We start from the raw sequence: 27,686 nt of genomic DNA, 5'->3' as shown, positions 1-27,686 counted from the left end.
AATACTCTGTCTTCGATTCAACTTTATTGTCATTACACATGTACAAGTACAAGGCAACGAAATACAGTTTAGGTCGAATCAGAAGTGCAATAAGCAAGTGCAGGATATAAAGTGTGTGCAGGATAGAGCAATAGGTACTATGGACATTATATACAGATGGTTTATCTATCTATCTATCTATCTATCTATCTATCTATCTATCTATCTATCTATCTATCTATCTATCTATCTATCTATCTATCTATCTATCTATCTATCTATCTATCTATCTATCTATCTATCTATCTATCTATCATAGCCAATGACAATGCTTTTGTAGAGATGCAGTAGGGACAGATAATATAGTAATAAAAGTGAAAAACACGTTTTTCTGGTTGTGGTTTAACTTATATTCCAATTACTGCTTTGAAAACGGGAGAAGCACGTAGATTTCCATTTTTTTAATTCACACGAAAGAAGAAGGAAAAAGCAGGGTGAGCCAAGTTGGAACAGTAACCTACACCAGAGCAAAATCCAAACAAGGAAACTGAGGTGAGTCAAACCTGTTATTTTTCTGGGCGTATTGTGAATTTATACCTCTGAGAACAACCTGCACGCAGGTAAGTCAGAAATAATGTCTCTCACTTTGACTGTTTAGAAATACGTTGCAGTTTATCGATAAACATGTAACAACACAATTTTTACTTCTTTGTGATAAATATGACATCTTTTTCCCCCCAATGACTTTGTTGTTTGACAAAATTTCTTTTTCCATCTCTTATTTTGAAAATTATAGCCTACTAGTCTTTATCACTTCCTATGTACTATAATAGCGCAGTGTACTTGCTGTCCGCCATTTTATTAGGTTTCAGAATTATAAAATGTATGCACAATATAGCGATGTAATGATTCTCATGATGGAATGAAAAAATATATGTCCATGACAAGTACACAGCTTTGGGCCAACAAGCTCACTATGGCAACCAGGAACAGGCAACCTCATACCTGTCAGGAAGACGGAAAATGAAAATGCTATTTTATTTATATAGCGCCAATTCACAACAGAAGTTATCTAACTGCACTTCTCGTATAGAGCAGGTCTAGACCGTACTCTTTATAATATTATATATAGATATAGATATACACACACCAAGAGCACTTGGTGAGGAAAAACTACCTTAACAGGCAGAAACCTCGAGCAGAACCTATAGGCTCAGGGTAGGCGGGTGGGCAGAGAGAGAAATAATTGTAGCAGCGGTGTGGAGAAGTGTCCAAAATCTCAAATCACTATTGAGTAAACTTTTGAGTGTCTATTATGCTGGGAGTAGTGAATAAGTTAAATAGGCTGTCATTTTGGACACATCCCGTGTTTCTGTCTGCACCTCAATTTGAGTTTTCCTTTTCTTTTTCATCATACTTACTCCTATTGGCTAAGTTAAGCGGATAGGTGGTTGATAAAGAAAACTAATAACAACATAATTGACAGTGGTTAAAGAGTACTGGTTGGCTTCTGTGGTCTCATTGCTGTGTGTAAACTGAATGTTGTTTTCTCCAAGGTGCCATTTTAATCCACCAGCCAACAGATACCTTCACTTCCTACAAGAGTTTGTCCATCCATCCATCCATCCATTTTCTACCGCTTGGTCCCGTTAGGGGTCGCGGGTGACTGGAGCCTATCCCAGTGACTTTGGGCCTTAGGCAGGGTACACCCTTGACAGTGGCCAACTCGTCGCAGGGCTAACACAGACACAGACAAGGACAGACAACCATTCACTCTCACATTCATTCAATACGGGCAAAAATTTTAGAGTTATCAATTAACCTACACATGCATGTCTTTGGACGGTGGGAGGAAGCCGGAGAACCCGGAGAGAACCCACGGTAACACGGGAGGACATGCAGACTCCACCCAGAGAGATTGTGTGATGTTGGTCTGGTCCGGGAATCGATCCCACGAACCCAAGATCTCCTTATTGGGAGGCAGGAGCTTTAGCCGCTCTGCCACCGTGCACCCCACAAGAGTTTGTTTACTGGAAAAAAAGAGGAGGCAGTTTTTCGCAGCTATGAGGTATCCTGTCACTCATCTTCCAGGGAGTCTCCGAATTTTTTCAGTAGCCAAATTCATGAAAAAAGTAGCTCAGTGATGTTTGCAAAGATAATCTTCTTTTTTTTAGATCTGGTGAAGTAATTCATGCAAATTAATAAACAAATACTGAATACTGGTACATGTAAATGTACTGGTAAAAAAATATTTCATCAATCATGAGGTCAGTGGATTATCCAGAGTGACTGGGGTCATTGTTTCTGGGCATGCTCAGTTTTTCGAATTTAAATTTTAAATGCTCTGTATCTGTCGGTATGATACCACTAGGGACAAGTGGATTTCTTTTACAGAGAGGTGGAAAATACTGTAAGTAATAATTGCACAATAAACTTAATAGAATGTCAACAAAACATATGCCTCACTTGCATCATTTCCATAATCAGAATGAAAATGTAGTGGTGATGATTTTAATTTATACACAACACATCGGATTCACCGACCTGTTGCTTGTTTACTGGACTGTGGATACAAGCCTGCTCCTTACTGGATTTGTTAGCTTGTGTTGGACTGCTCTTTGGATTTGATTTATGCCTGCCTCACCTTCCCGAAGCTTGTGTACCTTTTGTGTGTCAATAAATTCACTGAACTGCACTTGCTCTGCCTCAGTCATCTGCATTTCAGTCCTTCATCTTCCCCTTACCCTGCTTGCACCAGCCCTGACAGTGTGAAGAGCAGGAAAACAGTGCTGAGATTAATATATACAGAATCAGCTGCACAGGTCCATGGCACTGCTATAAGGTATCTATATGAGTTTTAAAAATGTGCCCACTTCCTAATACTCTGTCTTCGATTCAACTTTATTGTCATTACACATGTACAAGTACAAGGCAACGAAATTCAGTTTAGGTCGAACCAGAAGTGCAATAAGCAAGTGCAGGATATAAAGTGTGTGCAGGATAGAGCAATAGGTACTATGGACATTATATACAGATGGTTTATCTATCTATCTATCTATCTATCTATCTATCTATCTATCTATCTATCTATCTATCTATCTATCTATCTATCTATCTATCTATCTATCTATCTATCTATCTATCTATCTATCTATCTATCTATCTATCATAGCCAATGACAATGTTTTTGTAGAGATGCAGTAGGGACAGATAATATAGTAATAAAAGCGAAAAATTGAATTTTCTGGTTATGGTTTTACTGCTATTCCAATTACTATCTCCTCACGCCTTGATTATTGTAACAGCCTCTTCACTTGTCTTAATCAAAAAACTTTGACAGGACTGCAGAATGTACAAAACTCAGCTGCTCGGCTGTTAACCAGGACCAAGAGGTACGACCACATCACACCTGTTTCAGCCTCTTTACATCGGCTCCCTGTTTGTTTTAGGATGGATTTTAAGATCTTGTTGATTACTTTTAAGGCTCTTCATGGCCTGGCTCCAGACTATATTTTAGACCTTGTAATCCCTTATGAACCTTCACGTAGTTTGAGATCTTCAGGCAGGGGTCTTCTGGCTGTTCCTGAGTCCAGGATGAAAACTAAGGGGGACAGAGCTTTTGCTATCAGGGCCCCGAGGCTCTGGAACAACCTGCCTGAAAAAATTAGGTTGTCTGAGTCAGTGTCTTCGTTTAAGTCTCTTCTCGAAACACATTTTTATCTGAAAGCATATCCTGATTTAACCTGAACTGGCTGTTTATTTTATTGCTTTTGTGTTTTTTATGTATTTTATTTCTTAATATTTTGTCATTCACTGTGGTATTTTATTTCTCTTGTTGTGAAGCACTTTGTACTTTGTTTTGATAAGTGCTCTATAAATAAAGTTTTATTATTATTATATTACTGATTTGAAAACGGGAAAAGCACGTAGATTTCCGTTTTTTTAATTCACACAAAAGAAGAAGGGGAAAGCAGGGTGAGCAGATTAAAGTAGTTTATGAGAAAACCAAAATGGTGAAATAAGAAATAACCTACTAGAAATAGGGTAATGTAGCCCAATAATGTCTTCTATCAAGGATTATATATAATATTTAAACAGACAAATATACTACCCCCACCCCAATCACAACTGAGCTGCTCTCTGTTCGTCCCCTCCCAGTAGTGTCAGTGTGGCACATGAAGGGAAATTTATGCAACAGTGGAATTTATTTGGCCAGTTGGAACAGTAACCTACACCAGAGCAAAGTCCAAAAAAGGAAACTGAGGTGAGTCAAACCTGTTATTGTTCTGGGCGTATTGTGAATTTATACCTGTGAGAACAACCTGCACGCAGGTAAGTCAGAAATAATGTCTCTCACTTTGACTGTTTAGAAATACGTTGCAGTTTATCGATAAACATGTAACAACACAATTTTTACTTCATTGTGATAAATATCACACCAATGATTTTGTTGTTTGACAAAATTTCTTTTTCCATCTCTTATTTTGAAAATTATACTAGTCTTTATCACTTCCTATGTACTATAATAGCGCAGTGTACTTGCTGTCCGCCATTTTATTAGGTTTCAGAATTATAAAATGTATGCACAATATAGCGATGTAATGATTCTCATGATGGAATGAAAAAAATATATGTCCATGACAAGTACACAGCTTTGGGCCAACAAGCTCACTATGGCAACCAGGAACAGGCAACCTCATACCTGTCAGGGAAGACGGAAAATGAAAATGCTATTTTATTTATATAGCGCCAATTCACAACAGAAGTTATCTAACTGCACTTCTCGTATAGAGCAGGTCTAGACCGTACTCTTTATAATATTATATATAGATATAGATATACACACACCAAGAGCACTTGGTGAGGAAAAACTACCTTAACAGGCAGAAACCTCGAGCAGAACCTATAGGCTCAGGGTAGGCGGATGGGCAGAGAGAGAAATAATTGTAGCAGCGGTGTGGAGAAGTGTCCAAAATCTCAAATCACTATTGAGTAAACTTTTGAGTGTCTATTATGCTGGGAGTAGTGAATAAGTTAAATAGGCTGTCATTTTGGACACATCCCGTGTTTCTGTCTGCACCTCAATTTGAGTTTTCTTTTTCTTTTTCATCATACTTACTCCTATTGGCTAAGTTAAGCGGATAGGTGGTTGATAAAGAAAACTAATAACAACATAATTGACAGTGGTTAAAGAGTACTGGTTGGCTTCTGTGGTCTCATTGCTGTGTGTAAACTGAATGTTGTTTTTCTCAAGGTGCCATTTTTAATCCACCAGCCAACCCAAATATTTTCAGTAGCCCCATAGTAGCTCAGTGATGTTTGCAAAGATAATCTTCTTTTTTTAGATCTGGTGAAGTATTTTATGCAAATTAATAAACATACTGAATACACATGTAAATGTACTGGGAAAAAATATTTCTTCAATCATGAGGTCAGTGGATTATCCAGAGTGACTGGGGTCATTGTTTCTGGGCCTCAGTTTTTCGAATTTAAATTTTAAATGCTCTGGTCTGTGTGATACCACTAGGGACAAGTGGATTTCTTTTACTACTGTTAGTTTTGCACAATAAACTTTAGAATGTCAACAAAACATATGCTCACTTGCATCATTGCACTCAGAATGAAAATGTAGTGGGTGGATTTTAATTACACAACATATGGCCTGACCTGTTGCTTGTTTACTGGACTGTGGAAGCCTGCTCCTTACTGATTTGTAGCTTGTGTTGGACTGCTCTTTTGATTTGATTTATGCACTGACCTTGCAGCTTACCTTTTGTGTGTCAATAAATTCACTGAACTGCACTTGCTCTGCCTCAGTCATCTGCATTTCAGTCCTTCATCTTCCCTTACCCTGCTTGCACCAGCCCTGACAGTGTGAAGAGCAGGAAAACAGTGCTGAGATTAATATATACAGAATCAGCTGCACAGGTCCATGGCACTGCTATAAGGTATCTATATGAGTTTTAAAAATGTGCCCACTTCCTAATACTCTGTCTTCGATTCAACTTTATTGTCATTACACATGTACAAGTACAAGGCAACGAAATACAGTTTAGGTCGAATCAGAAGTGCAATAAGCAAGTGCAGGATATAAAGTGTGTGCAGGATAGAGCAATAGGTACTATGGACATTATATACAGATGGTTTATCTATCTATCTATCTATCTATCTATCTATCTATCTATCTATCTATCTATCTATCTATCTATCTATCATCTATCTATCTATCTATCTATCTATCTATCTATCTATCTATCTATCTATCTATCTATCTATCTATCTATCATAGCCAATGACAACAATGCTTTTTGTAGAGATGCAGTAGAGGACATTTTCTGGTTATGGTTTTAGATAATATAGTAATAAAAGTGAAAAACACGTTTTTCTGGTTGTGAAGTTTAACTTATATTCCAATTACTGCTTTGAAAACGGGAGAAGCACGTAGATTTCCATTTTTTAATTCACACGAAAAAGAAGAAGGAAAAAAGCAGGGTGAGCCAAGTTGGAACAGTAACTCACACCAGAGCAAAATCCAAACAAGGAAACTGAGGTGAGTCAAACCTGTTATTTTTCTGGGCGTATTGTGAATTTATACCTCTGAGAACAACCTGCACGCAGGTAAGTCAGAAATAATGTCTCTCACTTTGACTGTTTAGAAATACGTTGCAGTTTATCGATAAACATGTAACAACACAATTTTTACTTCTTTGTGATAAATATGACATCTTTTTCCCCCCAATGACTTTGTTGTTTGACAAAATTTCTTTTTCCATCTCTTATTTTGAAAATTATAGCCTACTAGTCTTTATCACTTCCTATGTACTATAATAGCGCAGTGTACTTGCTGTCCGCCATTTTATTAGGTTTCAGAATTATAAAATGTATGCACGATATAGCGATGTAATGATTCTCATGATGGAATGAAAAAAATATATGTCCATGACAAGTACACAGCTTTGGGCCAACAAGCTCACTATGGCAACCAGGAACAGGCAACCTCATACCTGTCAGGAAGACGGAAAATGAAAATGCTATTTTATTTATATAGCGCCAATTCACAACAGAAGTTATCTAACTGCACTTCTTCGTATAGAGCAGGTCTAGACCGTACTCTTTATAATATTATATATAGATATAGATATACACACACCAAGAGCACTTGGTGAGGAAAAACTACCTTAACAGGCAGAAACCTCGAGCAGAACCTATAGGCTCAGGGTAGGCGGGTGGGCAGAGAGAGAAATAATTGTAGCAGCGGTGTGGAGAAGTGTCCAAAATCTCAAATCACTATTGAGTAAACTTTTGAGTGTCTATTATGCTGGGAGTAGTGAATAAGTTAAATAGGCTGTCATTTTGGACACATCCCGTGTTTCTGTCTGCACCTCAATTTGAGTTTTCCTTTTCTTTTCATCATACTTACTCCTATTGGCTAAGTTAAGCGGATAGGTGGTTGATAAAGAAAACTAATAACAACATAATTGACAGTGGTTAAAGAGTACTGGTTGGCTTCTGTGGTCTCATTGCTGTGTGTAAACTGAATGTTGTTTTCTCCAAGGTGCCATTTTAATCCACCAGCCAACAGATACCTTCACTTCCTACAAGAGTTTGTCCATCCATCCATCCATCCATTTTCTACCGCTTGGCGGGTCCCGTTAGGGGTCGCGGGTGACTGGAGCCTATCCCAGTGACTTTGGGCCTTAGGCAGGGTACACCCTGGACAGTGGCCAACTCGTGCCAGGGCTAACACAGACACAGACACAAGGACAGACAACCATTCACTCTCACATTCATTCAATACGGGCAAAAATTTTAGAGTTATCAATTAACCTACACATGCATGTCTTTGGACGGTGGGAGGAAGCCGGAGAACCCGGAGAGAACCCACGGTAACACAGTGGGAGGACATGCAGACTCCACCCAGAGAGATTGTGTGATGTTGGTCTGGTCCGGGGAATCGATCCCACGAACCCAAGATCTCCTTATTGGGAGGCAGGAGCTTTAGCCGCTCTGCCACCGTGCACCCCACAAGAGTTTGTTTACTGGAAAAAGAGGAGGCAGTTTTTCGCAGCTATGAGGTATCCTGTCACTCATCTTCCAGGGAGTTTCCAAATATTTTCAGTAGCCAAATTCATGAAAAAAGTAGCTCAGTGATGTTTGCAAAGATAATCTTCTTTTTTTTAGATCTGGTGAAGTAATTCATGCAAATTAATAAACAAATACTGAATACTGGTACATGTAAATGTACTGGGAAAAAATATTTCTTCAATCATGAGGTCAGTGGATTATCCAGAGTGACTGGGGTCATTGTTTCTGGGCATGCTCAGTTTTTCGAATTTAAATTTTAAATGCTCTGTATCTGTCGGTATGATACCACTAGGGACAAGTGGATTTCTTTTACAGAGAGGTGGAAAATACTGTAAGTAATAATTGCACAATAAACTTAATAGAATGTCAACAAAACATATGCCTCACTTGCATCATTTCCATAATCAGAATGAAAATGTAGTGGTGATGATTTTAATTTATACACAACACATCGGATTCACCGACCTGTTGCTTGTTTACTGGACTGTGGATACAAGCCTGCTCCTTACTGGATTTGTTAGCTTGTGTTGGACTGCTCTTTGGATTTGATTTATGCCTGCCTCACCTTCCCGAAGCTTGTGTACCTTTTTGTGTGTCAATAAATTCACTGAACTGCACTTGCTCTGCCTCAGTCATCTGCATTTCAGTCCTTCATCTTCCCCTTACCCTGCTTGCACCAGCCCTGACAGTGTGAAGAGCAGGAAAACAGTGCTGAGATTAATATATACAGAATCAGCTGCACAGGTCCATGGCACTGCTATAAGGTATCTATATGAGTTTTAAAATGTGCCCACTTCCTAATACTCTGTCTTCGATTCAACTTTATTGTCATTACACATGTACAAGTACAAGGCAAACGAAATACAGTTTAGGTCGAATCAGAAGTGCAATAAGCAAGTGCAGGATATAAAGTGTGTGCAGGATAGAGCAATAGGTACTATGGACATTATATACAGATGGTTTATCTATCTATCTATCTATCTATCTATCTATCTATCTATCTATCTATCTATCTATCTATCTATCTATCTATCTATCTATCTATCTATCTATCTATCTATCTATCTATCTATCTATCTATCTATCATAGCCAATGACAATGCTTTTGTAGAGATGCAGTAGGGACAGATAATATAGTAATAAAAGTGAAAACACGTTTTTCTGGTTGTGGTTTAACTTATATTCCAATTACTGCTTTGAAAACGGGAGAAGCACGTAGATTTCCATTTTTTAATTCACACGAAAGAAGAAGGAAAAAGCAGGGTGAGCCAAGTTGGAACAGTAACCTACACCAGAGCAAAATCCAAACAAGGAAACTGAGGTGAGTCAAACCTGTTATTTTTCTGGGCGTATTGTGAATTTATACCTCTGAGAACAACCTGCACGCAGGTAAGTCAGAAATAATGTCTCTCACTTTGACTGTTTAGAAATACGTTGCAGTTTATCGATAAACATGTAACAACACAATTTTTACTTCTTTGTGATAAATATGACATCTTTTTCCCAATGACTTTTTGTTGTTTGACAAAATTTCTTTTTCCATCTCTTATTTTGAAAATTATAGCCTACTAGTCTTTATCACTTCCTATGTACTATAATAGCGCAGTGTACTTGCTGTCCGCCATTTTATTAGGTTTCAGAATTATAAAATGTATGCACGATATAGCGATGTAATGATTCTCATGATGGAATGAAAAAAATATATGTCCATGACAAGTACACAGCTTTGGGCCAACAAGCTCACTATGGCAACCAGGAACAGGCAACCTCATACCTGTCAGGGAAGACGGAAAATGAAAATGCTATTTTATTTATATAGCGCCAATTCACAACAGAAGTTATCTAACTGCACTTCTCGTATAGAGCAGGTCTAGACCGTACTCTTTATAATATTATATATAGATATAGATATACACACACCAAGAGCACTTGGTGAGGAAAAACTACCTTAACAGGCAGAAACCTCGAGCAGAACCTATAGGCTCAGGGTAGGCGGGTGGGCAGAGAGAGAAATAATTGTAGCAGCGGTGTGGAGAAGTGTCCAAAATCTCAAATCACTATTGAGTAAACTTTTGAGTGTCTATTATGCTGGGAGTAGTGAATAAGTTAAATAGGCTGTCATTTTGGACACATCCCGTGTTTCTGTCTGCACCTCAATTTGAGTTTTCCTTTTCTTTTTCATCATACTTACTCCTATTGGCTAAGTTAAGCGGATAGGTGGTTGATAAAGAAAACTAATAACAACATAATTGACAGTGGTTAAAGAGTACTGTTTGTTGGCTTCTGTGGTCTCCACAACCCATTGCTGTGTGTAAACTGAATGTTATCCTGTTTCATCCAAGGTGCCAATTTTTAATCCCAACTGAAAAAAGCTATGATGTTTGCAAAGATAATCTTTTTTTTTAGATCTGGTGAAGTAATTCATGCAAATTAATAAACAAATACTGAATACTGGTACATGTAAATGTACTGGTAAAAAATATTTCATCAATCATGAGGTCAGTGGATTATCCAGAGTGACTGGGGTCATTGTTTCTGGGCATGCTCAGTTTTCGAATTTAAATTTTAAATGCTCTGTATCTGTCGGTATGATACCACTAGGGACAAGTGGATTTCTTTTACAGAGAGGTGGAAAATACTGTAAGTAATAATTGCACAATAAACTTAATAGAATGTCAACAAAACATATGCTCACTTGCATCATTTCCATAATCAGAATGAAAATGTAGTGGTGATGATTTTAATTTATACACAACACATCGGATTCACCGACCTGTTGCTTGTTTACTGGACTGTGGATACAAGCCTGCTCCTTACTGGATTTGTTAGCTTGTGTTGGACTGCTCTTTGGATTTGATTTATGCCTGCCTCACCTTCCCGAAGCTTGTGTACCTTTTGTGTGTCAATAAATTCACTGAACTGCACTTGCTCTGCCTCAGTCATCTGCATTTCAGTCCTTCATCTTCCCCTTACCCTGCTTGCACCAGCCTGACAGTGTGAAGAGCAGGAAAAACAGTGCTGAGATTAATATATACAGAATCAGCTGCACAGGTCCATGGCACTGCTATAAGGTATCTATATGAGTTTTAAAAATGTGCCCACTTCCTAATACTCTGTCTTCGATTCAACTTTATTGTCATTACACATGTACAAGTACAAGGCAACGAAATTCAGTTTAGGTCGAACCAGAAGTGCAATAAGCAAGTGCAGGATATAAAGTGTGTGCAGGATAGAGCAATAGGTACTATGGACATTATATACAGATGGTTTATCTATCTATCTATCTATCTATCTATCTATCTATCTATCTATCTATCTATCTATCTATCTATCTATCTATCTATCTATCTATCTATCTATCATAGCCAATGACAATGTTTTTGTAGAGATGCAGTTTTTCTTTTTCATCATACTTACTCCTATTGGCTAAGTTAAGCGGATAGGTGGTTGATAAAGAAAACTAATAACAACATAATTGACAGTGGTTAAAGAGTACTGGTTGGCTTCTGTGGTCTCATTGCTGTGTGTAAACTGAATGTTGTTTTCTCCAAGGTGCCATTTTAATCCACCAGCCAACAGATACCTTCACTTCCTACAAGAGTTTGTTTACTGGAAAAAAGAGGAGGCAGTTTTTCGCAGCTATGAGGTATCCTGTCACTCATCTTCCAGGGAGTTTCCGAATATTTTCAATAATATTATAATATTAATATATAATATTAGCCACATTCATGAAAAAAGTAGCTCAGTGATGTTTGCAAAGATAATCTTCTTTTTTTTAGATCTGGTGAAGTAATTTATGCAAATTAATAAACAAATACTGAATACTGGTACATGTAAATGTACTGGAAAAAAAATATTTCATCAATCATGAGGTCAGTGGATTATCCAGAGTGACTGGGGTCATTGTTTCTGGGCATGCTCAGTTTTTCAAATTTAAATTTTAAATGCTCTGTATCTGTCGGTATGATACCACTAGGGACAAGTGGATTTCTTTTTTGGTTTTGTTTTTATTTGTAAATTGGATGAGGAGATAATAATAAATCAGTAGAATAGCCCTCCTCCAAAACATGGACGCTGTGTACATTAAAATGAGAGTTTTCAGGTTAAGGTATTTCAGTTACAGTAAATTTAACTAAATCAAAGACCATCACTTTCACCATGTTCTTCAGTCACCAGCCACTTTAGTCTTCCTCCCCCATACAGCTTAGCCACAGCGCTGCATGCTTAGTATAACATCACACACTGAATGTCATTTATAACCCTATTTTATATAGGTTGAACAGAAGTGTTCTCTATTTTGTTTGTCTGCTTTTGCATTGCTCCAGTGGGATTATTCATAAGGCAAGAGGTGCTGGAATCTTCTGCTGTCTTGTGTTGCTTGTTTCCGGCTTCACTTCCTTATATTTAAGGTGAGTACCAAAGTCCTCATTATTGCTCTTGAAGACCTACAAAAGCACACAGGTGCCAATTTGATTTATTTGCAAGAATCACTTACATTTTTCAATATTAGATATTTAACGAGCCTCGTCCCAACGGACAACCCGCTGGCGACCGATGAAGGAGAGCTGAGACAGAACATCGAGTTAGACAACTCGCTGAACTTTGGGTAAGAGATCTGACCCTTTAGTTTTGGCTGCATCGGCTAAGAAGTCATGTCAATTTATTTAATGTGTATACTTAAAAACGTGCTTTTACACAGAGAGGTGAAAAATACTGTAATTACGACTTCCATCTCTTATCATTTTAACTAACACATGTTAACATCTCATAACTAAGAGAAAACTATCTCCTAATTACAAGGAAACAATCTCAAAATGACACAAAAAAATCATAGTTATAAAATTAAATTTAAAAAAAATCTAAAACAACACTAGATGACGCAATCATTATTGTTTAGGGATTGTAAGACATTGGGTCTGTTGAGGCACACACACACACACACCAGTTCACCACCTCCTACAGACCATTTCGCCATTCAAACAAGCATTAACCCTGCAACCTTGTTGCTTCCATGTTTGCTGTTGCGAGCTGGCTGCAAGTAAACATACATCCACGCTGTTTTCATCATGTTCATCCTTATTCATATTGGCAAGCAGCATTTTGACTGTAAAAACTTAATGCTGACGTGTGATGTATGCTTCGGTCAAGCACTGAACCATTTGGAGAACAAATCCTTTGAACAAATCTTTTTAATGAACGATTCTAATGATTCTATTACACTGAAAAGACCTGCTTTTCCCATTATTACTGTTCAGAACATGGTGGTAAACCAGTATGCTTCACACTACATAGCGCTGATGGAAGATGCTAACTTCCCAAGTAACTAACTAATCATTCACACTCACACACCAAAGGCACAGCCCTCAGGAGCAATTTGAGGTTCAGTGTCTTGCCCAAGGACACTTCGACATGTGGGCTGGGGGAAGCCGAGATTGAAACACTGACCTTCTGATTGGTGGACAACCTGCTGTACCACCAAGCCACAGCCACCCACAAAAATACACATGAAATACGTTGTCAATATCAGCAGCTTATGCAATTAGCACTACTAGTATGTTGGTTAGTTGTATATGAACGTAATTTCGAGGGGACACAGTGGCAGCGATGAGGTGCATGCTGGCACAGGTAGATGTGACTTTGATTATTTACTGGGCCCAAGGGTGGGACAGGAAACCTGAAATAATAATACATTCTGGCATTTTTCAAGGCCTGGAGTTTTCTTTGACATATATTTCTTTTGAGTCAAATAAATAACAGTCATTGTTGAGTCTTGAAATATCTTAGATAAAACTTTGCAAATATAAGGCCTTAAAAGTTACTACATTTGAATTTATGCAGTCATAATTTCAGTATAAACATTTGTTTGATTTTTGTTAGAATGCAAAACAGGTATCCTGAACAGTGTAAACTTCCTCAGCAATACATGGTAACATTAGGTCATATTAAACTCTTCAGAGAGTTATATCAAATCAAATGTCAATAAACAAAAACATTCACAAAATAAAACAAATATTATGGTCGTTTCATCATTATTTATATGGAAAGTACAAGAAACAAACATCTTTGAGTAGGCAATTATGGCACAACTGCTACAAATTCCTTTTGGCACATAATGTTTCATTACTTGCTGATGGTTGTGAATACAATGTAAATCTCCTCCTCATTTGGCTGTTTATGTCGTAGTTCATGATCTAAGGACCCAAAAGCAGAACACAGCGAGGTGGAGAACTGGATTGTAGTTTTTTATCTTTATCTTTATTGTAATACAGCAAACAATCACTGGTCGATGAGCACTCTTCCAGAGCGGGCGAATTAGGTGTAGCCCCACCCAGGCCAGTACACACACACACACACACACAGCGACGAACAGAGGACTGACATGGAACACAGGGAGAGGAGAGCACACTAGAGAACACAAGGATAGGGGGTGAGATGTGGCTAACTATGACACTATTTAACATATGTCTTTGTTTTTATCTTCCATTTCAGAACCAGACCAGGGGTTCAAACAATCACATCTTGGAAAGCTCCTATCATCTGGGAAGGGATGTTTGACCCCAATCTTTATGACCAAAATCACATCCAAGCCCATTCATCTGTGGCCCTCACTGTGTTTGCTGTGGGCAGGTTTGTTTCTCCATAAACATGTTTCTCCAAAAACATGGTCACTTTGAATACTGACCATGACCTTTGGCTGTTTGGTTTTAACACTGACACAGTCGAAGACAGGCAGTTGCGAGCACTAACCTTAACTAACTTATGCATTGGGTCTACATTTTTTCGTAGCAATTGTAAACTACATGGATTATATTTGCCACTGCTGTCGACACAAATAGCCTACATTACATTTTGTTTCATGCACAATTCACTTAGCAGAATTCATCTTGACGAGCAGCTGAGTGTTGAGCAGTTGCAAGCGCGTACGGAGGGTCTAGCACGCGATTGTCTAGCTCGCAATTGTCACAGTCCTGTGCTCGCGGAACCACATTTGTAAACGCAGAGCAGAAATTCTCCCTTGCGAGGATGCTTTTCCGCTCGCGGATACTGTTCTGTGTGCTCGTATCACGTGCACGCACCTGTTTTTTATGTGTGTGGGTTTGAGACTAATTAAACGGCATACATACATCATCCCTCTTTTTTCCTGCGCAAATCAAAGTAGGCAACTACCTACCTGTTATCTTCTAACAATGTTTAACAATAGCACTTCTATGTCAAAAGCATCACGCAAACATTCTGCAAATGACAGGATATTGTAACGTTTTTCTCATCATCATAATGACTTATGAGCAACAGCAATTGTTTTTCTCTCTGTTTCTACCTAAGGTACCTGGATGCCTACCTCAAGACTTTCCTTACTTCTGCAGAACAACATTTTATGTTGGGATTACCAGTGACATATTACGTGTTTACGGATCAAGCAGAGAAGGTACCAAACATCGAGCTTGCTCCTCAGCGAAGCCTGAAGGTCATCCAGGTAGAAAAGCACTCCAGGTGGCAGGACATCTCTATGATGCGTATGAAAACCATATCAGAAGCCATAGAATCAGAGATTCGTCACCACTGCAATTATGTCTTCTGCTTTGATGTGGATCAAGAGTTTAAGGGGAGATTTGGCTCAGAGGCTCTGGGGGATTCTGTGGCTTTGCTCCACGCCCACTTTTACAAATTTCCAAAGGAGAAGTTCACCTATGACAGAAACCCCAAATCCAAAGCCTTCATGGAAACTGGAGATTTCTACTACCATGCTGCTCTCTTTGGAGGCTTGTGGGAAAATGTGAAGAATTTGACAGATGCCTGCTATCTGAGTATCATGGAGGACAAATTAAATGATGTGGAGGCTCTGTGGCATGATGAGAGTCATCTAAACAAGTACTTCTGGTTTCACAAACCAAGCAGGCTGCTCTCTCCTGAGTACTGCTGGGACCAGAGTATTGGTGACATGAGTGACATACACGTCACCCGCCTAGTATGGGCACCAAAACATTATGACACACTTCGTACTCTATAGAGTGGCTAGAAGAGCCATAAATTGGAATAACTTTGTGAGAAAAGTGCAAGATTGTTTACTATAAGCTTTGTATTGGTACCCTTGAAAAGTGGGACCCTTCTTTCTACCTTTTCTGAACTCAGGTACATCTTAATGGTTGTCTTCAGACATGTCTTAGAAGGATTATGTTGACAAAAGATATAATGTGCCATTTGTGTAATCTAATATTTTAAAGATGTCTTCACTAAATGATTTTTGCAAAGAAATTTTTAAAATAAAATTTGACTTCCTGGTCATATTTTGATTTTTTTGAGGGATTTACTGACAAATGTATATTGAAGCATATGATGCCTTGCATTTTATGTGTTGTTTAATGAGCAATACTGCCATCTATCACCACCTTTGTCAGTTTTTGGAGAGGGGAAAAAAAACATAAATTTGGTCGAAAACAGTGGTGGAGATTAAGTGGGATGAGCAAACTGCAACAACCACAACCAAATGGGATATGCTGAGTGGCCTGTCAATCAAGCTGACACACCCCCAAAAATACCTCAGTTAGAGAGTTAAAATCTGCTTAATGAAAAATCATTTTAAAAGACAAACTTTAGACGAGCTGATAACTTGACACCATATCTTCCTGTGGAAAAAACATTTATTTAATTTGCATTAATTTGTACTTTTTTATTTGTGTATTTTTCCCATTGTATTTCTTGAGAGAAATTGCACTTAAATACGTTCAAGGGCAACTTGAAGTTTCCAATTTATCTAACATACAAACTATATATAAAATCCAGGACTGTGAACTGGCTGAGATGAGAGGATGGTGAGGACGCAAACACAAACAACCAGCCAAAAGAAACAGCAAAGTACAAGTGATTGGAATTAATTAGTGAGTGAAAACAGTATTACTGTAACATCTTGAGTCAGTTATTCAGTCCTGTTACTTCCAAATAATAAACATTGCAAAATGTTCACTGGCTTCACTACATGGCCTCCTATCTAACTAAAATGGAGGGAGTGCATGCAGCCTGGAACCTGGTGACCTACAACGCATGCAGATGTTACATGCTCTAAGACTTGCAGCTGAGCAAGTATGTTGCCTTGCTTGAAGTATTTCACCAGTTCTGTCCTCAGACTGGCCAGGAGGATTTGGAATGACATCAGGGCTGTGCATGAAACCGATTACACAGAACATATGACTTTGAGTGTAACTTGTGTTGTGACATTGTCTAGCTACCAAAAGGGGCTATTTGAGTGCGAGGGCAGGGTTTTGAGGGAAAGTTTTACAAAATCTGAACTGAAATCAATAAGTTGTGCTCTCAAATTAAAAGAACACGCTCTTGAATAAAGACAGGAAAAGAATTCCATAACTGTTGGGTTAACTCTTTTTACTTTTACTGTTGTGAACTCAAATGTGCATGTTCACTAAATTATTTACTGTGCTTAATATTGATCTTTCTCTGGTGATACTTCGTCTTTTCCTGATTTGATGGACTAATTTGCCAGTTAGCCTATACTTGTGTAAATCCAGTTTCCTTCCAATTTTTACAACAACTCATTGTTTTCTGATTTGTAATCACTATCATTGAATTTGTTGTCCAATATTGTTTAACAGTAAAAAACTTCAAAGGCCAACTCCTTTTTTCAACCTTTATTGGAAGTATGTCTAGCTTGCTGCGTAGCTGTGAGCCTACACACACAGTGAGGGCAAAAGACGCACTGACCATTTTTGAAGCCTTATACTCTAAAATTATGTTGTACTGTATCTGCAGTACCTACATGAGACAGACATGAATATTACATATCAAGAGCCAGACTGCCCAGCTCACCCCTGGGTGGCCTACCCCACTGCTCAGCATGATCCACACAGCAGCCACCTGTGTCATTCAGCTGACCTCAGATCAGCTTGGACCTGTCTGACTGAAGGCAATGATGCATTATTCATAGACTGCCACCATCTGGCACATCAACACACCCTGTCACCTTAGCACTCACCCTGTCAAAGACATATAGTACAAGCAAGAAAAGGGCAGTATATCATCAGAACAGTCCTTGCCTTAGTGTCTACAGGCCAAATGAAGAGGTAGTTTAGTTTAAGGGTCTGTTAAATACCAACATTTAAAAAAATATTATTTATTTACCCTTTACATCTTTATCTGGGAGGTTTCAGAGAAAATGTGAGCACATTCCAGTCTAAGGCAGTGTATGTAACTTAAAAAAGAACCACAAGACACCACTTTCTCAAAAGCTAAAGAAAGTAAGATGCTATCTGTAGTTTGAATACACAGTGCAGCACTGCCTCCCAGTCTGAAGAGCAAAGGGTAAATGCTAGAAAAGATAAATAATTCTAATTTATAAAAATGCATTTTAGCCATGTTCCACTTGAGGGGGCTAGTGTCAAGTCTAACTTGATACACAACTGTACCCACAGGATGGCATCAAATAATAAGATTGTTGTGAATAAAGGATTTGAGTTTGTCCTATGGATCTGACTTGCTCAGCATCAGCTTGCAGCTTCATTGACTCCTCCACATCTATTCCAATGACTTCTCTGTCCAATCTCAACCCTCCCTGTCTCTCTGTGTTCACCCCTCCAAAGATGGTCTGAAGAAAAGTTATCTCAGTGGATGAGTTTGACTACACTGCTACTACTACTAGTACTACTTTTGACAACATTGCAAAAGAAATCTCAAGTAAAAGTACAATAATGTCATTTTTGTTCATTATTGAGCCCTGAAAGTCAAATTTGCTTAAAACAAGTGAAAAAATCTGACAGTGCAGTAGGATTATTTCATCTTGTTTTATTCAACAACCAACTTTTTTCAAGATATTTTTAGAATCAAGGGTTATTTTTCTTGTTTCTTGTGTTGTGATCTGATTTATTCTGTCAAGATACTGACACTCATTTCTAAAGATTTCTTGAAACAAGTAGATCTGTATTGGAAAGATATTGAAATTATCTTACCACACTGGCTGATTTTTTGCCGTTTTAAGGAAATTAGACTTTTAGGACTCAATAATATACATAAATTACTTGATAAGATGCACTGTATTGGCTGTACCAAATACTGAATGGGACATACAGTCTTCACAATCTCTCCACACACCACACGGTGGTGCTCAAAGCACAAAGAGCCCACAATAATACGGGCAAGAAGCACAAAATCCTTTCCAGACAAAGGAAAATGCAATTACAGGAATATTGTAAAAACAACAGCAGAAAAGGATAAAAACAGCAGTTATTCAACAGAAAGAAATTTACAAATAAAAGAATAAAACAGCAATATTTTAGCAGACAATGTCCAAACTGGTTATACTTGGTTTTATTCTCATATCTATGACAGAGAACACAATGCTCCAAGAAGTTTAGCCACATCAATATACAACACAATATAAGTCTCTCTAACTCTTCTTCACCAAATTTGAACTTTATTTAAACACACAGAATGTAATTTCTGGGAGTCTCTCACATCAAAACAATAACAAAAGACGTAGTTTGATGATGTCGTGAAGTAATGGGGGATTATGGGAGTTGTTGTCTTCACCACGGGCCGAAATGAATGGATGGGCTTATTACAGGCCTGTGACAACCACAGATTCCAGATTTTTTTTCACATTTTTTTCAGAGCATTCATTTATTGATTGCTGTCGGGATGTAAAGAGAATTCCAACAAATATAACAAAAATGCTTCTGAAATACATTACCTACCCTAGTTTTAAGATCCAGAAGTTCAGAAGGTTTTTACCAAATTATCCGCAGAGTTCTCCTCCTCTCTAAAACAAACAGACCAGGTGATTAAAACCGGTAAAACACTGAATAAAACAGTTTTGCGTTCAAAATCACGTTCAGTGTTTCTCCGACACTGCTTGGCGGACAGAGGTCGTCCCAGAGGGGCTGTGAGCCAAGCTGTCGCTAATGAGTGCTCAGCTTGTTTCTCTGATAACTTAAGATCCAGACGTCCGATGACTAAAAACCTTCTTCAGGTTAAAATTTATTGTCAAAAATGACCACGATCTAAAAAGTTTATCGTAAACATGTGGCTTAAAACTGAATAAAAAGTCAATTCATGACAGCTTCTGGCAGACAACCACAACGCTGACGCATGCACAAAGGGGATATGATGCCATTGACAGGTGACCAAATGAAACGGACCGTTAATTTGATCAAAATTACGGATATCTCTAGGTTTGAAAATTGTTGGAAACATTTGGGATAATATAAGTACAAACTCAACAATATATAACATGGGTCTAGTTGTTTTTAGACATTTTAATGCAAAAAAGTTGCATATTATACCTTTAAAACTAACTGCCTCCAGAGAAGCTCTGCCCGTGTAAGGCATGTAAAATAAAGCTCAAGACACATTACACAGTTTTACAAAAATAAAAAGATATCTGTTGTGTTCACAGACTTTTCATCAGTAGTAGTGTACATGGTCAGGCTAGGCACCTGTAATCATGTGTTACAGACACAAGAAAAAGGGTTTGGGCATGGTGGCTCTCAGTATCAGCTGTCTTAATTACAGATACAAACATAAAACATGAAACATGACTGTACCAAAATAGAGCTCAAGAAGGAGAAGCAGCTCACAGTGGAAATTGTTTGTGCCCTCACTTGTGCTAAAAATAGAAATAGTAGATGGCTGGGTGGGGGCACGCATAGAGCATGTGTTGTCTCTTCTTCAGGAATCAAAAATAAAAAACTAATAAAGAGGTCAAGTCAAAATATCAAGCCAGGCAGAGTATTGTTAGATGCTTTTCTGGGACAATCACTATTGAAGTGATTAGTGTGCACAGAGGGGAAGTAAATCATTTACATTTATGACACATAAATTACATTTGATGACAGTTTTAGAAAGGGAACACGGTTTTTCCAAGATTTCCTCAACATTATCTTTCAGCGTATAAAGTCAATGTCGAAGATACCTTCAGTATTAGTGCTCTGATGCCAAAAGAATTTGTGACTGATTTGTGTGGTATTTCCACTTTTAATAAGTATTTCAGTACTTCTTCCATCCCTGGAAACCCACCCATGTCAACTTTTCTTCACCTGACTCTGGATCTGCAGGTACTAGTTTCAGTCTCAAGAGTTCACCTGGGTGTGAAGCAGGTGAAATAACCTGCCGGCCCACCGCCTTCAAGTCATCTCCATCTGTATGTCAGGTGTCTCACACACAGCTGCTGTGTCCATCTGAATGAGGCGGCAGTCTGGTCATGCATGGTACTAATTGAACACACACAGCTATGTTTACACTGTGTGGAAAGTCTGATGCAATATGCCGTCATCAACTCTTCCTCGGGTTAATTTGAATATATTTGGGTTTTAAACTGTTGGTCGGACAAAACAAGCAATTTAAAGACATCACATTGGGCTGCGTGAAACAGGGATGCAATCATCAGTATTTTCTGATATTTTATAGACTAAACAATCAATTCCCTAATCATATTAATAATTGACAGATTCATCGATAAAGAAAATATATACTCTGATACAGGTACAGCTGCAACACATGCATTCATACATTTCAAAGCTTACATCAGAAAGTATTGTTACACACGCCACTTATCTACAGTATTCTTGGCATAAAAATAGTATGTAAGACCTACAGTGTACTACTTTAATTACTCATTATACAACACAGTTTAATGACAAAAAAGGATTCTCACAACTAGCAACTAGTGCTAAAAGCTGGCAGACCATCTGCACAAATGATCACACATAGGTGACTAATTAAAAGCATCAGTCCCTGGTTATTGTCTATGTGGACAGTAAACAGAGCTTCAGTTTCCAGCCGAACAATACACAGTGTATTTAACATTAGCGATATAACCCCCATAACATCGACGTCTACACAGCAAATACCAGGTACACACATCCATGAGATGACGAGACACCAGCAAGCAAAAAGAGATGGTCCAACTGTGCTGCTCTCTTCTCCCTGTCAGTCCCCTGTTTGTTCTCCCCTGTCTGTGTGTGTCTGTCTGGGCGTGGCTCTCTGGTGCTGCTCTACTGATTATTCTACACACCTGTTCTTCATCTGCACACCTGTTACCCATCCACCAATCGAGACTCTGCAGTATATGTACCCTGGCTCTTCTCTCCATTCTTTGTCAGATCATCTGTTTGCTTAAGTGGTACAGTGTCTCAGCGCCCACTTTCTGAACTAGTTTTTTTCCCTTGTGTTGTTTTTTACCTCCAGACTAACTGTGTAATTTTCTATGCTCAGGTTCTGCTCTGCCAGTCTGCCCCGCCAGACCTTTCAGCTAGCTCTTGGACCTGTTCAAGCTGTCCGTCTCAAATCTCTAGATCTGCCCCCTGCTCGCCCAGCTAAACCAGCTCTTGTGATATGTCAAATAAACTTATTTTCTCCACTAACCTCTACTGAGTCTTGCTTTAGGGTCCAGGTTCCTCTGTGTCCCTTAACAGAGACATAACAGACAGACAGAAGGTGTATTTTACACACATTATTTAACGCTGAAGTCCATTCTCCCTCCTTCATGTAGGCGAAATGGTCCATATCCATATCATATAATGTCCCACTGCACTTGTTTCTGCGATGGTAACTGCTTTTGTTTGGTTGTTGACAGAATGTCTTATATTCAAATTCAAATAGCTTTACTGGCATAACAATGAAATACAGTATTGCCAAAGCACTGTACAAATAATGGATGTTGACAATTACAATATAAATAAATCTATATAAATCTAGAAATCTAATCTATACCCCCACCCCCACCCCCACCCCTTAATGTGAAAAGAAAAATTATTATTATTAGGAAATTATTGATTTTTGTGCATGTGCAGGGTATAGCCAATTATATATACATATAATACATGAATTAATAAAAAATCTGAAGCCTAATGTAAATCAGCAGGTCAGTCTGATTCCCTCATGTTGTGGCAGGCACAGACAAACTGTACTGCAAGAACACAACTCTTTCATTTACCCCATTACAATTTTTTGTTTTTCTTTTACTGAGTTAATAAAATGTTAATACTTATTACTGAATTTTAGGAAGAACTGTTCCCGCACAGGTTTATATTTTGGGCCCTGTTTGAGGAAGTGCTACTCTGTATCCACATCAGTTCCTACTCACTGTTGGCACAGTTGCTCCTCTTTTGGCAGCCAACTTTTCTTATATCTTCCTGTTTCTATGGCCAGGCTGTGAGCACTCAATCTGTACTGTAACATGTTTCTGTGATTAACATCAGTCACTGTGGTCAGGAAGGTCGCCACAGTGTACTGTCTTTTTCGTTTATCGGATATAACAGGATTAAATCATCTGCGTATAGCAGGAAGAATTTGATCTCTGAGTTGTGAAGTGTGAGAGCAGGTGCTGTGGACTGTTCCAAGATGTTGAACAGGGCAGGTGATAGCAGCACACCACGTTCTTGAGAAATAAATCTTGTTCTCTTGTGTCCAATCTTGTTTGGGTTCCCACACACCCCAATGCTGTATGTGTAAAGAAATAATAATCATAATAATTCAAAATTAAACAATTAGTTTTTTATTTGAATATTTTTCCTTTGTTCTGACATTGTCGAAACCCACTGTAGAAAAGTAAACTACCTTCTGACATAAACTGGCCTTGCACATTTGATGAAGGAGAAGTATTGTTCACTAACAAAGACCACGCCAATAAAGATATGGATTTAGAATAGTATATTGTGTATTGTATGGATGGAGGAGAGCCAAGATGATGTAGGAGGGGATGGATTAAGGGTCCGGAGGGAGGGATAGAGGGATGGGGGAGGGGCGTATAGGGATGAAGGGTGAGGGATGAATGGATGAGGGGAGAAATCAGGGTCGTGGACGGATGGATGGAGAAGTATGATGATAGACCGGAGCCAGCTGGTGGCGGGAAGACAGGAGAGAACCAGGGGAGTCGAGACTCTGAGTGGGGGAGCCATATATTCATGTGCTTCATGAGCCCCCCGGTGGTTCCTGTATTCAAACAAAAGAGAGACAAGGGGAAAAGAAGTGTTTGGGGGGGAGGGATGCGAAATCTGAATCAAAGGGGAAGGGAACTGATAAGGTGTGCTTAAATACTTTTACGTGGAAATCGGATGTGTCCAAGGTGTGGTCTTTGTTCCCAAACCTAGCTATAAAACTTCATTTATTGAACCATATGAGGAAATATTTAATCTTTTCTATGTTATATGGGCCATATTCATTTTGTTTGCCAAAAAGTCAGTGATGTTACTTATGTTTGGGGCCAATTAGACCCACACAGGTCCAACTCTCTGTTTGACTGTTTATGAACAAACATGTTGTAAAACTCCAATAAGAGTAATCCTAACAAACTTATTTGGATTTGGGAGGGGTAGTGCTGTGTAAAAAGTACTTGTCAACACCAATCACCGATGCAGAGTTTGATAGCTGACCACTGAGACCTCAAACAGTACAAAGTAATGTGTCATTTTCTGTAGCAAACTTCTGAAACAGTCAGTTCAAAATCATACTCAATTCTCAAAAAAGAAATTAGGAAAAATACTGAAGTATCAAGGTAATAAAACAATGATAAGTATGTTTTTTGAGCTGGTACAGAGGGTGCAGGGTCCCCAAACAGAACATCTAAGCCACAAATCTGACCACTGATCTGAAATATTTAGATATTATAGGGATACCCAACACTGACTGTAAACAATGGAAGTAAATGTTTTGTCTGATACACACAAAACATATTCCAGTTGGCATTACATTTCTTCCAAAATAACTGCTAAATGCAAAACCACAAATATGCATATGCACAAAATTTGTCGAAAATATGGTTGCACACAAATACACAGACACCCAAAAGGCATTGCATGCTAAAACCCCATATATTTAGTCTCTCTGCCTTTACAGTGTCAAAAATGTTAGAAAGCCTAAAAAATATTGTCTTAAGCAGCAGAAAAACAGCCACCTGATGGAGAGGTCACTCACAGGTTTAAAAAAATGTTGCCTGTTTCTTTAAGCTATGCAGTAATCAAACTCCTCCACTGAATCAATAGTGTGAAGTGTTCTTACCCAGAAAGGTTGTTAATTTCTTCAACAGGCCATGTTGTTGGAAGCAGTAGTTTCAGGTCGGGACATGCTGACATCATCTTGCTTTCGTGTTTTATGAGAGGTGACATCTATGTTGAAACCCAGCTATGAAAATATGGAGGTGAACTGGAATTACCCACTGGCACATAAACATCATGGTGAACATGAAGTCAATAGTAAGTGTATGAACACCTGCATGCATCTATGGTAGTTTGGCACATATACTTTGTTTGCAGATGTGCCAGGCCTCACTGTGCCTTGAAAAAACGGCATTCTTAAAAAGCACTTCTGAGCAGCCCACTCAAACAAAGAAGCAAACATGAATGAAGGTGTAAATCAAACCTTCTGAAGGTGCCCTTTAGCTTTCCCAAGTCGGCTGAAGGAGGTGTTGTTGGCTTCCAACACCTTGTTCCATTTAAGATTCAGGTCCAACTTGGTAAAATACCAGAGAGCATTAAGGTCAGAGTGTTATGGATATCAAATAGAATCTGATGTACTCTTTTTTTAAGCCATGTGAACAGCATCAATCTAGGGATGGCAGTGTCGGTTGGTTGGTCCACCAGCTTTGGTCCTGACTGAAATATCTCAATTATTGGATGGATTGCCATTAAATTTTGTACAGACATTCATGGTCCCCAGAGAGATGTGTACAGATTCTGCTGTCCCGATGTCGATGTGGAGCTCATTTTATGGAACCAGGACTTGCAAAACTAATGACATTCCAATCAACCTCAGCTGTACTTTGTGTTTAGAACTAATTAGCACATCAGCATGTTGGCATTGTTATTGTGAGCATTTAAGCATGCTGACGTTAGCATTTAGCTCAAAGCACAGCCTAAGTGAGCCGCTAGCATGGCTGTTTTTTTGTTCAGATGGTCATTTATTTAGATTGCAATAATATCTCATTTGTTCTCAGTTCTGTTGATCTGCTGACAGATTATAAAAAAGACATCAGCCCCTTCTCTTATCAGGTGATAGCATATGTCTTTATGTGGTCTTGTAACAACACATTGTTAGGGAGGCAGTTCCAGCAAACTTTTCTGTGCAGAAAGCATCAAGAGTATAGCTGTTGAATTCCTTCAGTGATTTTGCTCTCATTGACCTCTGTTTATACACGAAAATAATATCTAAGGCTTTCCAGAGGCCTACAGATACTTAAAACTGATCTAAAAGAAATTCCTGTGGATCATCCTCCTCATTTATTCTTTTGACTCTAATAAGAAACAACAATATAAGAGTAGAGCTTTGTTTGGTGAAATGAAGGGCAGATTTTAGAGGTTTAACCCCCCCTGACTCTCACACCGATCTCTGACTTTGATGAAAGTTGCTTTCACGGAACCCTAAACACAATAGATCCCCCCACCCTTGCATGCCCTTGTGAGAGGATATATGTCAAAGCTGTAACATCATACTCCAGAGTATCACTTCGACTCTCCATGGGTCACATTCCTTTGTGATGGTGGAGGACGAGTGAATAGATTCACCCATGTGAGGGAGAGAAGGAAAAGAACAAGAGTTAAAGAAGAAGGGAGAAGAAGAAGAAAAGCTGAGAAAATTGCAAGAAAAAAGAAAAGACAAGAAAGAGGAAAAAGAGTGAAGTCCACTGACACAGAGCAGCATCTGGCACAGCTCATCCTTCCCATCATACACATTCCTGTCTGACACGCTCACAAAGCACCATTGTAATAACTGGATCTGACTCATATCCTCACTGCTACCTATCCTATAAGCTACGACCACATACACACAAAGACACACACATACGTTTGGCCTTGAGCCACCTCCATTGTGCAGAGTTATGGGCTGACAATTTTAATACCACCTGTAAATGATTCTCTACTGTACAGAGAGGAGGTGTGAACTTCAAAAGATAAGGAGAGAAGAGAAGAGGAGGAGAAGGAAGGATGAGCCATGATATAGTGTTGCTCTAGTGTCACGTGACCTGTGGTCGAAGGGGACACAGCGTGCTCAGTGTGTGTGCGTGTATGTGTGTGTGTGCATGGTGTTGTCTTACCTCTCAGTATTTCTAAAATCCTGGCTACAGCCCTGAGTATAATGGCTAGCTTGGTTAGCAGAAAACTGACCACAGAACTAAATCAACAAATCACAAAACAACAATCAACACAGCTGTAATAAAAAGGTGCCATCAGGACATCTGGGGAGATAAAAGATGCCTGTCACAGATCTGACAAGCGTAACAATGTCAGTTAAACTGTTACAGAACTGTGCCAGTAGGGGTTGCTACCAGCAACAGAATGTTCAACTGAAACTAACTGTAAGCCTTGTAAGTTTGAGTATATTCTATAATAACTCTAAAAACTCTAAATAAGTCTAAAATTAATTGTATTGTCGAGGCTGAAACAAGGTTGTAATCAGAGTACCGGAAAAATTTACATTGTAGAGAAACAAGATAACAGCCATGTTTATCTCATGTTGAATATGAACTCCTGTAAAGAGTAACTCCAGCTGTCAAATAAATTTAAATTACAATATTGGAGGAAAAATGTGGTAAGTATCCCAAAATTGAAATACCCAAGTAAAGTAACTCAAAACTGTACTCAAGTACAGCAGCAGAGTAAATGTTACTTTCTACCTCAGGATGCAGT

General features: G+C 38.6%; 1 protein-coding gene and 2 long non-coding RNA genes across 9 annotated transcripts; 2 read left to right on the top strand and 1 right to left on the bottom strand.

Moving 5' to 3' along the window:
* Nucleotides 1–232: 232 nt before the first annotated feature.
* LOC122877885 lies at nucleotides 233–2,433 on the top strand. Of its 2 annotated transcripts, none has more exons than XR_006378371.1 (2): nucleotides 233–531; nucleotides 1,536–2,433. It is a non-coding gene; the product is annotated as an uncharacterized LOC122877885 (long non-coding RNA). The 2 variants fall into 2 exon arrangements; XR_006378370.1 differs by lacking the exon at nucleotides 233–531 and adding an exon at nucleotides 554–599.
* Nucleotides 2,434–4,272: 1,839 nt separating this feature from the next.
* Nucleotides 4,273–17,686, top strand: LOC122877865 (N-acetyllactosaminide alpha-1,3-galactosyltransferase-like). 5 transcript variants are annotated; one of them, XM_044200029.1, is made up of 6 exons: nucleotides 4,273–4,311; nucleotides 11,617–11,710; nucleotides 12,390–12,473; nucleotides 12,575–12,670; nucleotides 14,554–14,691; nucleotides 15,388–17,686. In XM_044200029.1, exons 2-6 carry the CDS (start codon nucleotides 11,706–11,708, stop codon nucleotides 16,070–16,072), a joined length of 1,008 nt encoding a protein of 335 aa, XP_044055964.1. In that variant the 5' UTR covers nucleotides 4,273–4,311; nucleotides 11,617–11,705; the 3' UTR covers nucleotides 16,073–17,686. The 5 variants fall into 5 exon arrangements, with proteins under 5 accessions (XP_044055964.1, XP_044055983.1, XP_044055993.1 ...); XM_044200048.1 differs by lacking the exon at nucleotides 4,273–4,311 and adding an exon at nucleotides 6,586–6,597; XM_044200039.1 differs by lacking the exon at nucleotides 4,273–4,311 and adding an exon at nucleotides 9,336–9,385.
* Nucleotides 17,687–23,700: 6,014 nt separating this feature from the next.
* Nucleotides 23,701–27,307, bottom strand: LOC122877578. Of its 2 annotated transcripts, XR_006378286.1 has the most exons (4): nucleotides 27,095–27,307; nucleotides 25,423–25,512; nucleotides 25,063–25,185; nucleotides 23,701–23,997 (listed from the first exon to the last, which is right to left on the bottom strand). It is a non-coding gene; the product is annotated as an uncharacterized LOC122877578 (long non-coding RNA). The 2 variants fall into 2 exon arrangements; XR_006378287.1 differs by lacking the exon at nucleotides 25,423–25,512.
* Between the last annotated feature and the right edge of the window lie 379 nt (nucleotides 27,308–27,686).

The sequence above is a fragment of the Siniperca chuatsi genome, linkage group LG1, assembly GCF_020085105.1.
Source record: "Siniperca chuatsi isolate FFG_IHB_CAS linkage group LG1, ASM2008510v1, whole genome shotgun sequence".
In the NCBI taxonomy this organism is placed as follows: domain Eukaryota; kingdom Metazoa; phylum Chordata; class Actinopteri; order Centrarchiformes; family Sinipercidae; genus Siniperca; species Siniperca chuatsi.
Note: the sequence above shows the minus strand (reverse complement) of the source record. Positions and strands in the feature narration are given on the sequence as shown.

Excerpts from the sequence above, each read along its gene's own strand:
- LOC122877865 (XM_044200029.1), top strand. Across the intron at positions 12,671-14,553 it reads GACAACTCGCTGAACTTTGG|AACCAGACCAGGGGTTCAAA; the intron begins GTAAGAGATCTG and ends CTTCCATTTCAG. Across the intron at positions 14,692-15,387 it reads ACTGTGTTTGCTGTGGGCAG|GTACCTGGATGCCTACCTCA; the intron begins GTTTGTTTCTCC and ends TTTCTACCTAAG.